This window comes from Salvelinus fontinalis, chromosome 31 (assembly GCF_029448725.1).
Source record: "Salvelinus fontinalis isolate EN_2023a chromosome 31, ASM2944872v1, whole genome shotgun sequence".
Lineage (NCBI taxonomy): Eukaryota > Metazoa > Chordata > Actinopteri > Salmoniformes > Salmonidae > Salvelinus > Salvelinus fontinalis.
Genome location: NC_074695.1, coordinates 47436270 through 47448787, shown reverse-complemented (window position 1 = coordinate 47448787; position 12518 = coordinate 47436270). Strand labels below are relative to the sequence as shown.

General features: G+C 46.8%; 1 protein-coding gene across 8 annotated transcripts in view; it reads right to left on the bottom strand.

The window, feature by feature from the left end:
* The window catches only part of LOC129830420 (serine/threonine-protein kinase WNK2-like), a 93236-nt gene that overhangs the window by 8758 nt on the left and 71960 nt on the right, over positions 1-12518 (bottom strand). For 7 of the 8 annotated variants that reach the window (XM_055892985.1, XM_055892989.1, XM_055892990.1 and 4 more), the window contains 12 exons: positions 11158-11502; positions 10848-10897; positions 8181-8343; positions 7976-8092; positions 4792-4962; positions 4455-4506; positions 3760-3858; positions 2205-3007; positions 1621-1672; positions 1417-1481; positions 551-1182; positions 35-255 (listed from right to left, as the gene is read on the bottom strand). In XM_055892985.1, coding sequence (XP_055748960.1) covers positions 35-255; positions 551-1182; positions 1417-1481; positions 1621-1672; positions 2205-3007; positions 3760-3858; positions 4455-4506; positions 4792-4962; positions 7976-8092; positions 8181-8343; positions 10848-10897; positions 11158-11502 — 2770 coding nt within the window. The remainder of the gene's footprint in view (positions 1-34; positions 256-550; positions 1183-1416; positions 1482-1620; positions 1673-2204; positions 3008-3759; positions 3859-4454; positions 4507-4791; positions 4963-7975; positions 8093-8180; positions 8344-10847; positions 10898-11157; positions 11503-12518) is intronic. The other variant, XM_055892986.1, reaches the window with a different exon arrangement.

Genomic DNA, 12518 nt, shown 5'->3' with positions numbered 1-12518 from the left:
CCTCTTCTCACCACTCTGACACATTTCCTCTCACCGGTTGTGGTGGTATTCAGGCTGTTTTTCAGCTGCTGCACCATGGGGTTGAGCAGCTTGCCTGCCTTCAGCTTGTGTTTGCTGACCTTGCGCCTGCGGCCACTAGGGGGCGCAGCGTGCAGCTGGCCTACACCAGGCGGCAGGGCTTTCCCCAGCTCTTTATACAGACGCTCTATCTCACTCCTCTGGAACGCCTGCAGCTCAGAGATCTCCTTCATGTGTCTGAGGAGAAAAAAAAAGAGAGATTGAGAAAGGGAAAATCCATTTCCGAAAAAAATCCGAAATTCCATTTCGCTCTTTAACTGACACAGGAACTGTCATTTAACTGTCTCGTACAATTTTAAAAGTTCACTAACTAGCTGTTAAACCACTCTGCAGTGTTTAATGGGCTACAAACCTATCCAGGGCTATGAAGATTACAATGGTTTATAGTTTTCTATATATCAATGGGTTGACTTTGACCCTTTGTGTGTGTGTGTGTGTGTATGACTATGAATGCATATGTGTGTGCACATACTTCTCCCTCAGCCTCTGCAGCTCCTTCCTCATGTCCGCATCCTCAAACTCAGAGTCGTTGTCACTGCTGACGTATGATACATGGCCGGGTCCAGGCGGCGAGATGGCGTGGCCATTAGCTACCACAGATTGCCGGCTCGGCGAATCCGAGCTCTGCACACTGCTGCGGCGGGTGCGGCGCAGGAAGGCCACCGCCCTCTTCATGAGGTCACTTCCGCTGTGTTCCGGGAGGGCATGAGTCGGAGTCTTGTGGTAGGCAAGGGGAGGGGCTAAACTACTGGTGTCCTCCTCCCCCGAGTCAGAGTCGAAGTGAAAGGAGTGGTTGGTGGCAGCGTCAGCAGTGTGGGCACGTGGGCGCAGGATGGGGGTGGCGTTGGGGCTAGAGGCGGTGGCGTCCTGGTACAAGTCTGGGGGGGCTGAGTAGCGGTTACTACAGGGGGGTTTGGGCGCGTTTTCCGCATCCTCTTCAGTGGTCATCACTGAGAACCTACCCACGACCATACACCCCTGGTCTCGTGGGCCGCCCCCCTCGGCTGCGGCGCGAGAGCCCACCAAACCACTAGAGGGAGCCGGGGAGCTGCCACTTCTGCTGTTCTCTAAACGACGGATGACGTCCGGAGGAGTGGGGATGATCTGGAGGACATAGTGATCAAATAGAATCCAAATAAACTATAAAAAAAAACTAGGCCGTAAACTGAATAATTCTCAATTAACTGATTTAATTGTTTAATAGATCTAAATCTTGACAAACAGTTACATAAAATTTGTTCAATTTAATGAAAGTAAAATGTAGTTTATTGAAGAGAGTTTGTCGTATTCAGAATGTTTGTCTTCGTTTAAGTGAGAGGGATTAAAGTAGATGGTTACCTGAAAGCGGCTCTTGGAGACGTAGGAACTGGAACTGCCCACACAGTCTCTCCTGTTCAACAATCCTTAACAAAATACAATTCAAGATCAACATTTAAAAAGTGGGAATCACTTTGGGGGGGGGGGGGGGTTATCCTAAATAGTACAAATGAATACTCCACAATACATAATATAAAACACAATTGTGTTTGTGATGTAATTTACCTGCAGAGTCACTCAGTGTACCCAAACTTTCAGTACGCTCAGGAATCTGAGGCTGAAAACGAGAAATAAATATTGAATGAAAAAAACATTAAAAAACAATGAAAAAAACATTACATTCAGTCAAATGGTACACCAGGGTTACAGGTTGTGAATCAGTCTAGCCATTATCCTTCTATGACGCCTGCTTTGTCTAAACATATCGGCGCCCACACACACACACACACACACACACACACACACACACACACACACACACACACACACACACACACACACACACACACACACACACACACACACACACACACACACACACACACACACACACACACCACTCAACCCGCATCAAGAGATCAAACTGCCAGGGGTGCAGAGTATAATGCACTATCTGGCCAGCAGCCCTGAGCTCTACTTCCTCTGCTAAATGCAGTATCAGTCACTCTAAAGGCCAGTGATTACATTCAATGGCTGAATCAATATTACACCAAGGATTCACACAAACACAAACCCCTCCCATCAGATAAAACGCTGCTGCTGCCCCAATCCGAATATCTGGCGGACACAGAAACACAGTGCATCTTTACCAGCACCTCTCCCTTCCTGGGGAGCCCCCCCCCAGAGGTGGTCTGGCAGTCAGAGACAGGGGGAGAGCTGACCCCCTCTGTGATGGAGCCCTGGAGGTCTGAGGCGGTGCTGGAGGGAGCAGATTGGGTGTACTCCTGGTACAGCAGGTTCCTCAGCTTCTCATCCAGAGTCTTGATGGTACGGTCCACAAACTCTACCCTGGGTGGGCCCTCTCCATCAGACTCCCCCAGGCCGCAACCACCTCCACTCCCAGACCCCCCAGGTCCATCCTGCTGCTGGGACGCCTGGTGGGCGGGACTCTGGGGCTGTGATGGTGTTGTGGCTCCACCTCCTCCACCCACCATGCTTTGCATGGCATAGGGCTGCTGCAGGACCACTGGCTGGTGGGAGCCCAGGGGAGGGGGCGGGTCTCCTGACAGGCTGGCCTCCTGATTGGGTAGACATGAGGAAGTGCCACTCATCCCTTTTTGTCCCGCCCCACTCACATCCAGGGACACAGGTGGGACGATGGGGCAGCATGGGATGTCTGTTACCATGGAGATGCAGGGTTCGCTGCCTGAAAGAGAGTTGCGACGGCCCATGGCAGCAGCCGTAGCACTGGTGGTGGAGGGTTTGGTTCCAGAGGCCTGGGGCTGCTGAACTCTGGCCATGCCCACATTGGTGTCCTGAGACTGGGCAGAGCTTTGAGGTGCAGAGGGGCCTGGAGTAGGGGATGTGGTGGTCAGGGCAAGAACAGGAGTTGGGGCAGACACTGGCGGAGTAGTACTGCAACTGGACCTAGACAATGATGTGACAGGAGCCTCTGTAGGGGAGAGAGGTGAGAAGAGAAGCAGTTAAAGAGAGATGAAATAAAAGAGTGGAGTCAAGGAGATGGATGTCCTGTTGGTGTGTGAGGGTATTGCGTCATCACTTGTCTTCCCCAATCAGAGCTCTGTCAGTTGGAGTGCAAAAGCCTACCTTTCACCACAGCACTTGCATTACATAACTGACCCTCACGCACACATACAACACACACATTAGCTCAGACACGCAGACACTAATACACAGGTTTATTCACCCACTCTGCTGTGTGTGTGTGATCCTACTCGTACATTTTTATTTATTTATTTTTATTTTACCGTTATTTTACCAGGTAAGTTGACTGAGAACACGTTCTCATTTGCAGCAACGACCTGGGGAATAGTTACAGGGGAGAGGAGGGGGGATGAATGAGCCAATTGTAAACTGGGGATTATTAGGTGACCATGATGGTTTGAGGGCCAGATTGGGAATTTAGCCAGGACACCGGGGTTAACACCCCTACTCTTACGATAAGTGCCATGGGATCTTTAATGACCTCAGAGAGTCAGGACACCCGTTTAACGTCCCATCCGAAAGACGGCACCCTACACAGGGCATTGTCCCCAATCACTGCCCTGGGGCATTGGGATATTTTTTAGACCAGAGGAAAGAGTGCCTCCTACTGGCCCTCCAACACCTGCATGGCATATGTGCGCGTGTGTGTGTACGCACGTTTGATTGTGTGTACGTGTGTGTATGGATGGGTGTGTGCACCCTTGGTTGTAGAGGTGTCTGATGAAGTCCTCTCTCTGTCTGGCGTGGGCGTCTCGGCCACGGGGCATATGATGAACCAGCGCTTCCCAGTGTGGAGGACTGCCAAGGACACAGACAAAGAAACACACTCATAGATACAGATATAGTAGCAACAGTAAGATAGCTCTATAGAGAAAGACAGATATGCACTCAAATGCAGATGATCCACAGATAGTTGATATGAATTTGTGAGCATCTCTATCAAATTATGTTTAGAGGAAGAGAATGGGAGATGGAGAGATTGATTGGGGGAGACGCAAAGATAGGACTGAGTAACGATAGGACAGAGATGTAAAAGGAAAGAGCGATTGAGAGCTAGAGAGAGATATAACACAGTCATCCTCTAATCCTCCTCTCCATCACTCCTGACCACAATAACCTCCCAGAGCATACAAATCTACTGAGGCAGGAAATTTGCTATGTCTGAGCTTCACCAGAGTCACAGAGAGACTGTAATGTACTATGTAATGATTCTGTAGTGCGTTGGAGATAAGATTGTATATTAGGGGTCCTGCAAGACCATTTGTTCCAACTTATGTTACATGCATCATTAAAACTGATTTGAAGACCATGATTAGTTAATTTTCTGTATCGATGTTACAGCTGGGCTAGAGCAAAATCCTTCACCTTCACGCCAGGAGGTAGCGAAGCCCTACCGTTCTGCTGGTACACAAGTTGTGGTGAATTAGGTGTAGCCGTCTTTGACCCCTAAAAAGGGAGAGAATCGGTATAAATGGCTGGCACTCAAGAGTATAACTTGGAGACAATGAAGCTTGAAAGGGTTCTCTCAGCAATGTCACTGTGTTGGCCCCGGCTGACAAATTAGGTTAGCCAAAAGTGTCCCATCAGCAACAACGCTTCTATCTTGGCAGTGGTTTGTTGGCTGCCCTGTTCACTAAGTAATCTTGAGTGTTGGACGATGCATCTGAGACTGGCCACCTGCACCTCTCCCCCATAACTCTGTTACTTCAAAATCCCTCCATCCCTCCTCACCTCTCCCCCCAGTATGACTGCTCCGTGGCTCTGCTGGGGACTGCCCACGTGGTCAGAGATCCTTTCCCCCTCCGTGTCCTCACTCAGCATGTCCTCAGCCTTGTCCACAATATCCTTTAACTGCTCTATAAACATCTCCTTCTCCAGGAGCAGGATGAAGTCGTTCTCCACCTAACAGACAAAAATAGACACCATCCATCAATGTCAAATCCCCTAAAAAATGTATAATAAACAGTCAAGTCTGGACTGTCTTTCGATAAAAATTGGGCTAGGCCTTCGCGCAGTGGTGTGCTAGAGGCGTCATTACAGACCCTGGTTTGTTCTCGAGCTGTATCACAACTGGCCGTGATCGGGAGTCCCATAGGGCTGCGCACAATTGGCCCAGCGGGTTAGGGATGGGATTGTCTGGGGGGCTTTACTTGGCTCAACGCGTTCTAGCGACTCCTTGCCGGGCGCCTGTAGGCTGACCTCGGTTGTCAGGTGAACGCTGGCTTCCGGGGTAAGCGGGCGGGTGTTAAGAAGCGCGGTTTGGCTGGTCATGTGTTGGAGGACGCATGACTCTACCTTCGCCTCCCGAGCCTGTTTGGGAGTTGCAGCGATGAGACAAGATCGAAATTGGGGAGAAAAAAAGGGGGTAAAATATATAATAAATAAAATTGGGCGAGGCCTATGTGAAAGTGTATGAAACCTGCCTATTCAAAGCACGGCCAGAGGCAGCAGTTTTGGAAAAATATTTAGATTTTGGGGGAATTAAACGAAAAATGATGTGCAACAAAGTGTAATCCACGTACAAAAAAGCATATCGGTCCAAAATCAACAGGGATCGGGTTTGTAGTGAGCGAGGGGAGAGGTTTTGCTGCAGTGCAGTGAAGAACAGCATTACACAGAGTTTCAGTGCCCTGGAACATCAAAGAGCATCTCCCTCACTTAGAGCTAGCAGGCATAGAGAGCACACACACCGAATTTAGAAGGCAGGCGGAAAGGGGTAACAGAGGTTTTCTGGGGTGTTTGTTAATAAGTGGGCATCTGTGTAGGTGTTTAGATTGTGATAGATATTCAAGATTTCTAAAGTTTGTGTGTGTGGGGGGGGGATCCCTTGGTTGTGGAGGTTTTCACAAGTCTTTGGAGGTGTGTGAAGGGAAGAAAAATGTCCCCCACCCCTCCCATTAGTGGCATGGAAACTGCAGCTTGCTTCTGTGCTAGAGTAGGGTCTACAGTCGTGTCCAAAAGTTGAGAATGACACAAATATACATTTTTACTAAGTCTGCTGCCTCAGTTTGTATGATGGCAATTTGCATATACTCCAGAATGTTATGAAGAGTGATCAGATGAATTGCAATTAATTGCAAAGTCCCTCTTTGCCATGCAAATGAACTGAATCCCCAAAAAACATTTCCACTGTATTTCAGCCCTGCCACAAAAGGACCAGCTGACATGTCAGTGATTCTCTCGTTAACACAGGTGTGAGTGTTGATGAGGACAAGGCTGGAGATCACTCTGTCATGCTGATTGCATTCGAATAACAGACTGGAAGCTTCAAAAGGAGGGTGGTGCTTGGAATCATTGTTCTTCCTCTGTCAACCATGTTTACCTGCAAGGAAACACGTGGTGTCATCATTGCTTTGCACAAAAAGGCCTTCACAGGCAAGGACATTGCTTCCAGTAAGATTGCACCTAAATCAACCATTTATCGGATCATCAAGAACTTCAAGGAGAGCGGTTCAATTGTTGTGAAGAAGGCTTCAGGGCACCCAAGAAAGTCCAGCAAGCGCCAGGACCGTCTCCTAAAGTTGATTCAGCTGCGGGATCGGGGCACCACCAGTATAGAGCTTGCTCAGGAATGGCAGCAGGCAGGTGTGTGTGCATCTACACGCACAGTGAGGCGAAGACTTTTGGAGGATGGCCTGGTGTCAAGAAGGGCAGCAAAGAAGCCACTTCTCTCAAGGAAAAACATCTGGGACAGACTGATATTCTGAAAAAGATACAGGGATTGGACTGCTGAGGACTGGGGTGAAGTCCTTTTCTCTGATGAATCCCCTGTCCGATTGTTTGGGGCATCTGGAAAAAAGCTTGTCCGGAGAAGACAAGGTGAGTGCTACCATCGGTCCTGTGTCATGCCAACAGTAAAGCATCCTGAGACCATTCATGTGTGGGGTTGCTTTTCAGCCAATGAATAAAGAGACAAACTTCTCCCAACCATCCAGGAACAGTTTGGTGACGAACAATGCCTTTTCCAGCATGATGGAGCACCTTGCCATAAGGCAAAAGTGATAACTAAATGGCTCGGGGAACAAAACATTGATATTTTGGGTCCATGGCCAGGAAACTCCCCAGACCTTAATCCCATTGAGAACTTGTGGTCAATCCTCAAGAGGCGGGTGGACAAAGGAAAACTCACAAATTCTGACAAACTCCAAGCATTGATTATGCAAGAATGGGCTGCCATCAGTCAGGATGTGGCTCAGAAGTTAATTGACAGCATGCCAGGGCGGATTGCAAAGGTCTTGAAAAAGAAGGGTCAACTTGTCACGTTCCTGACCTATTTCTGTTAGTTTGTTATGTGTGTTAGTTGGTCAGGACGTGAGGTTGGGTGGGCATTCTATGTTTTCTGTTTCTGTGTTGGTTTTGGGTTGCCTGGTATGGCTCTTAATTAGAGGCAGGTGTTTGGCGTTCCTCTAATTAAGAGTCATATTTAGGTAGGCGTTGTCACAGTGTTCGTGGGGGGTGAGTGTCTTCCGTGTCTGTGTCTGTACACCACGCGGGACTGTTTACGGTTTGTTCGGTTTGTGTAGCCTATGTTCCTATTCGTGTGTTTTTCTTGTTTTATGTAAGTACGTCGTCTAGGTCTGTTTACACCGTTTGTTGTTTTTTGTTAGTTTAATCAAGTTCGTGTTTCGTTAATAAAATATGTCTTTTCACTACGCTGCGCCTTGGTTCCCTCCATACTCCTCCTCGTCAGATGAAGAGGAGGAGGACTGCCGTTACACAACTGCAAATATTGACTCTGTATCAACTTCAAGTAATTGTCAATAAAAGCCTGACACTTATGAAATGCTTGTAATTATACTTCACTATTCCATAGTAACATCTGACAAATATCTAAAGACACTGAAGCAGCAAACTTTGTCAAAATTAATATTTGTCATTCTCAAAACTTTTGGCCACGACTGTACTCTAACCGTACCATGTAAGTGGCTATCTCCTCAGGTGCGTCTCCGTCCAGGTCGAACTTGAAGGTAACCATCTTGTGGTTGTGTGTCTCCAGCTGACACTCCACCATCTTATCCCCTGTATAACACACCTGTCCAGGGTAGAAACAGGTGTCAGAGACATGGACGTGTGCCGATTGATCTACTAAGACTACTGTAACTGGATGGCGCGGTACTCACATTGAGCATGCTGAGTTTGGGCTTGTTGACCTTGTCCTGGCGTGAGCGGGTGCGCGTGGAGCGGCGGTGGTGTTTCCGGACCTTCCCCTCGCCCTTCCCTGATCCGTGCGTCCCCTCGTTACCGTCGCTCATCTCCTTCCCTGAGGTGGCGTCGGAGTTCACACTGGTTCATGAAAGATGGGGAAAAAAAGTGAACGAGACATACTATACAGTCCAACTCATTATAAATACAATGGCTTGAGATAGTGCTGAACGCCTGAACATGGTGCTTGAACAGTGTATTCACTTCTCGGATGCTCAATTATCAGGGTTGGCCGATATTGACGACCGTATGTGCATATCAAAATAAAAGTTTAACAAGGTGGTTCATCAAGGTCAAGATGAATGTAGGCCCGCACGCACTCACGGGAAATTGTTTATCCTAACACGATACAAGGGTCTTGTTACAACACATATCTTTCTAACAGTTATATTAGGTTGAAGAAACAATATCCAGATTTGGTAGGTTAAGTAGACAAATTGGTAGGCCTACAGTATATCCTAAACTAGAGAATGACCTCTAAAATTGGCCTAGCCGATATAAATCGGGCCAATATTGCCTTTTTCTAGTCTATCGGCCCTTCTCTATGGGTTTTGCCGATAGTCCAGCTACATAGCTGCTGTGCCAGCCGCCACTCACCGCCTGAGCCACGAGCACTGCACAATGTTGAGGAATGTCTAGCTGGGAAAATCGGCAGCAGCAAGCCAGCAAATTCACCAACAGGAAGTTGCGGTATTGAGAAATGGATTAATTGACACAACAAACAAAATTTAACTCCTGTTGAAAATATTTGTTTTGCTAATTCACTAATAATAAGGCTTGTGTCAACGTGCCCAGACATGCATGCAATAAGCAAGCTAGCTAAACAGATGTGACCTGTTGGCAAAGATTACAATAACTAATCCTTTTATCTGTGGTGTTAACTAGCTAGCTATATTAGCTACTATGCTAGCTAGCTGGCTAGATAAACATGGTGCTAAGATATGAGATACGAGCGAATATCAAGCGTAGCTAGCTACCAATATGAACATGCACCAGTTTTTTTTTTTTTAGCCGCACCCGCCCAGTGCCTGCCGCATCAATTCCGAGCCCCACCCGATACTGGACAACAGGGTAGATTCTTCTCCGCAACCCGACCCACCCACATTGAATTGTTCTGAGAGCCGATCTGTGCCCCGCCAAATAAAATGTATTGATTTAATTGTTTTTATGACTCCAGAGTAGTATACGCTATTCCCCTTTCTTCCATGAATTAATTTCTCTATATGTCTATTTAACATTCAGATAAAAAAATAAAAAAACATGCCATGAATTAAGAATGATATCTTTTTATTTTCACAACGCAGCACATTGACAACTGAAATCGCTTTGAAAAAGAGCCTTCTAACCTAATGTAACAAGAGCCAACGAGTGAAGTCATGCCCCTCCCCGGCCAATATTTACAGTTTGCCATTGACAAAGGCCCCTCAGTTGGGATGGAGGAAAAATGGATTGGGTATATCATATATCCCGTAGCTATTTCCAAATTCCCGGTTTGGTTTTTCAATACCGTTAACTATTTCTTCGAATTAAAAAAAAAAAACAATATATATTTGTAGCTACTTTAAGTAAATAGCTGCAGTCAACCTATGCAATACGTTAGGCGATAAAGCAGATTGCGTGCTTAATTTCACCTGTCACATTACTTTACATTATGAAGCCAGTGGTGGAAAAAGTACCCAATTGTCATAACTTAATAGAAAGTTACACAAGTAAAAGTGAAAGTCACCCAGTAAAATACTACTTGAGTAAAAGTTTAGAAGTATTTGGTTCTAAATATACTTAAATATCAAAAGTTAAAAAATTCCTTATTATAAGCAAAGCAGACAGCACCATTTTCTTCTTTTGAAAATGCATTGGTAGCCAGGGGCACACTCAGACATCATTTACAAACAATGCATTTGTGTTTAGTGAGTCCGCTAGACCAGAGGCAGTAGGGATGACCACGTGTTCCCTTGATAAGTGCATGAATTGGACCAATTTCCTGTCCAGCTAAGCATTCAAAAAGTACTTTTGGGTGTCAAGGAAAATGTATGGAATAAAATACAATTCTTTAGGAATGTAGTGAAGTAAAAGTAGTCAAAAATATAAAGAGTAAAGTACAGATAACCCCCAAAACTACTTCTTTACTTAAGGCCTATCTTGCCGCTATCTCGGCCGGTCATATAGGCTTCAACAATACACCCCATTATGTCGCTTATATCCAGTTCCAAAGCCTTTAGTCCCGTCATGGGATTTGTCTATTGTGCTTGAGGCTATTTTACAGCAGCCTTTTGAGCTGCTGGAAAACGAGGAGATTAAATATCTCTCCTTTAAGACCGCTGTACTGGTTGCCCTTATGTCTGCAAAGCGAGTGAGTGAGCTGTATGCACTGTCAGTTCACCATTCGTGCCTACGGTTTGGCCGGGGTTTTTACCAAGGTTCCGTGTTGCCCAACTATGCCTTTATGTCTGAGGTTGTTACATTACCCTCATCCTGAGAGACGAGAATGATAGGCATCACTGAACTCTCCATGGTCTCTCCTAACACCACCAAATCTCTGCACCAGATATCCATCAGAAGAGTTGAAGAGTTGAGTCAGCTCATACCTGTCGTAGGAGTAGCTGGCCCCTGAAGCCTGCTTCTCTGCACCAGGATCCTGCAGACAACAAAGTGAGTATGTTCATGCTTTGAAAGAAGGGTTGGGGCGTAAACATGGATTGTGTCATTATTAGCGAAGTCATAAACGGAGATGAGTGTGCAGGGAAAGTTGGGGAGGAGACTTGGGGTGCAGAGATATTGGTGATGCTGTTTTAGGAAAAAGTAGAGGGAGGGTCAGGGAGGGGCTGAGAAAGGGGAGAATTGAGGGACTGAGATTCAAGGGCTTAGGGAGGGGACGTATTGGTCAGTCCTCCATACCTCCAGATTGGACTCTGTTTGAGCCTGTCCCAAGGTGAGTGTGGTCCCTGAGCAGCTGCTGGCACTGGCCTGGTTCTGCTGAGTCAGGCTGGTGCTGGCAGGCCAAGGGGCTGCTGTCTGGGAGTCAGGGGGTAGTGGAGCTGGAGCCTGTGGTTGGCTCTGGCCTTGGGCCTGATGCTGGGACTGGGTTTGGCTGGGGTTCTGGTTGAGGTCAAGCTGGGTTGCGGCAGTACCTGTGCCAGGGTCCGGCACAGTCTGTATTGGAGGGGAGAAAACTGCAGGCTGGGAAGGCTGTGCAAAGGGGACGGCATCTGGAAGCTGGGCCTTGGCCTGCTGCTGGACCTGCTGATGTAGGGAGGGACATATATTGGTGGAGGACTTCACATTTATTTATTTGTATTTTTATTCTTTATTTAACCAGGTAGGCCAGTTGAGAACACGTTCTCATTTACAACTGTGACCTGGCCAAGATAAAGCAAAGCAGTGCGACAAAAACAACAACACAGAGTTACACATAAACCAACGTACAGTCAATAACACAATAGAAAAATCTATGTAATTGGAACTTAGATTGGAATCAGGTTCTATGGTCTGATGAGACTAAAATAGAGCTTTTTGGCAACAAACACCAAAGGTGGGATTGGCATAAAAAGAGACATGGTGATCCACTGAAGTATGGTGGTGGATCTGTGATGTTGTGGGGCTGTTGTACTTACAAATGGAAGTAAATGTAGAAGAGTAGGGAGGTAAGGCAATAAATAGGCCATAGAGGCAAAAATAATTACAATTTAGCATTAACACTGGAGTGATAGATGTGCAGATGATGATGTGCAAGTAGAGATACTGGGGTGAAAAAGAGCAAGAGGAAAAGTAACAATATGAGGAGGAGGTAGTTGGGTGTGCTATTTACAGATTGGCTGTGTACAGGTCCAGTGATCGGTAAGCTGCTCTGACAGCTGATGCTTAAAGTTAGGAGAGGGAGATATAAGACTCCAGGTTCAGTGATTTTTGCAACTCGTTCCAGTCATTGGAAGCAGAGAACTGGAAGGAAAGGCGGCCAAAGGAAGTGTTGGCTTTGGGGATGACCAGTGAAATATACCTGCTGGAGCGCGTGCTACGGGTGGGTGTTGCTATGGTGACAAGTGAGCTAAGATAAGGCGGGGCTTTACCTTGCATAGACTTATAGATGACCTGGAGCCAGTGGGTTTGGCGACGAGTATGTAGTGAGGGCCAGCCAACGAGAGCATACAGGTCGCAGTGGTGGGTAGTATATGGGGCTTTGGTGACAAAATGGATGGCACTGTAATAGCAAACTGGATGTAGTCTGAGTAGAGTGTTGGAGACTATTTTGTAAATGACAT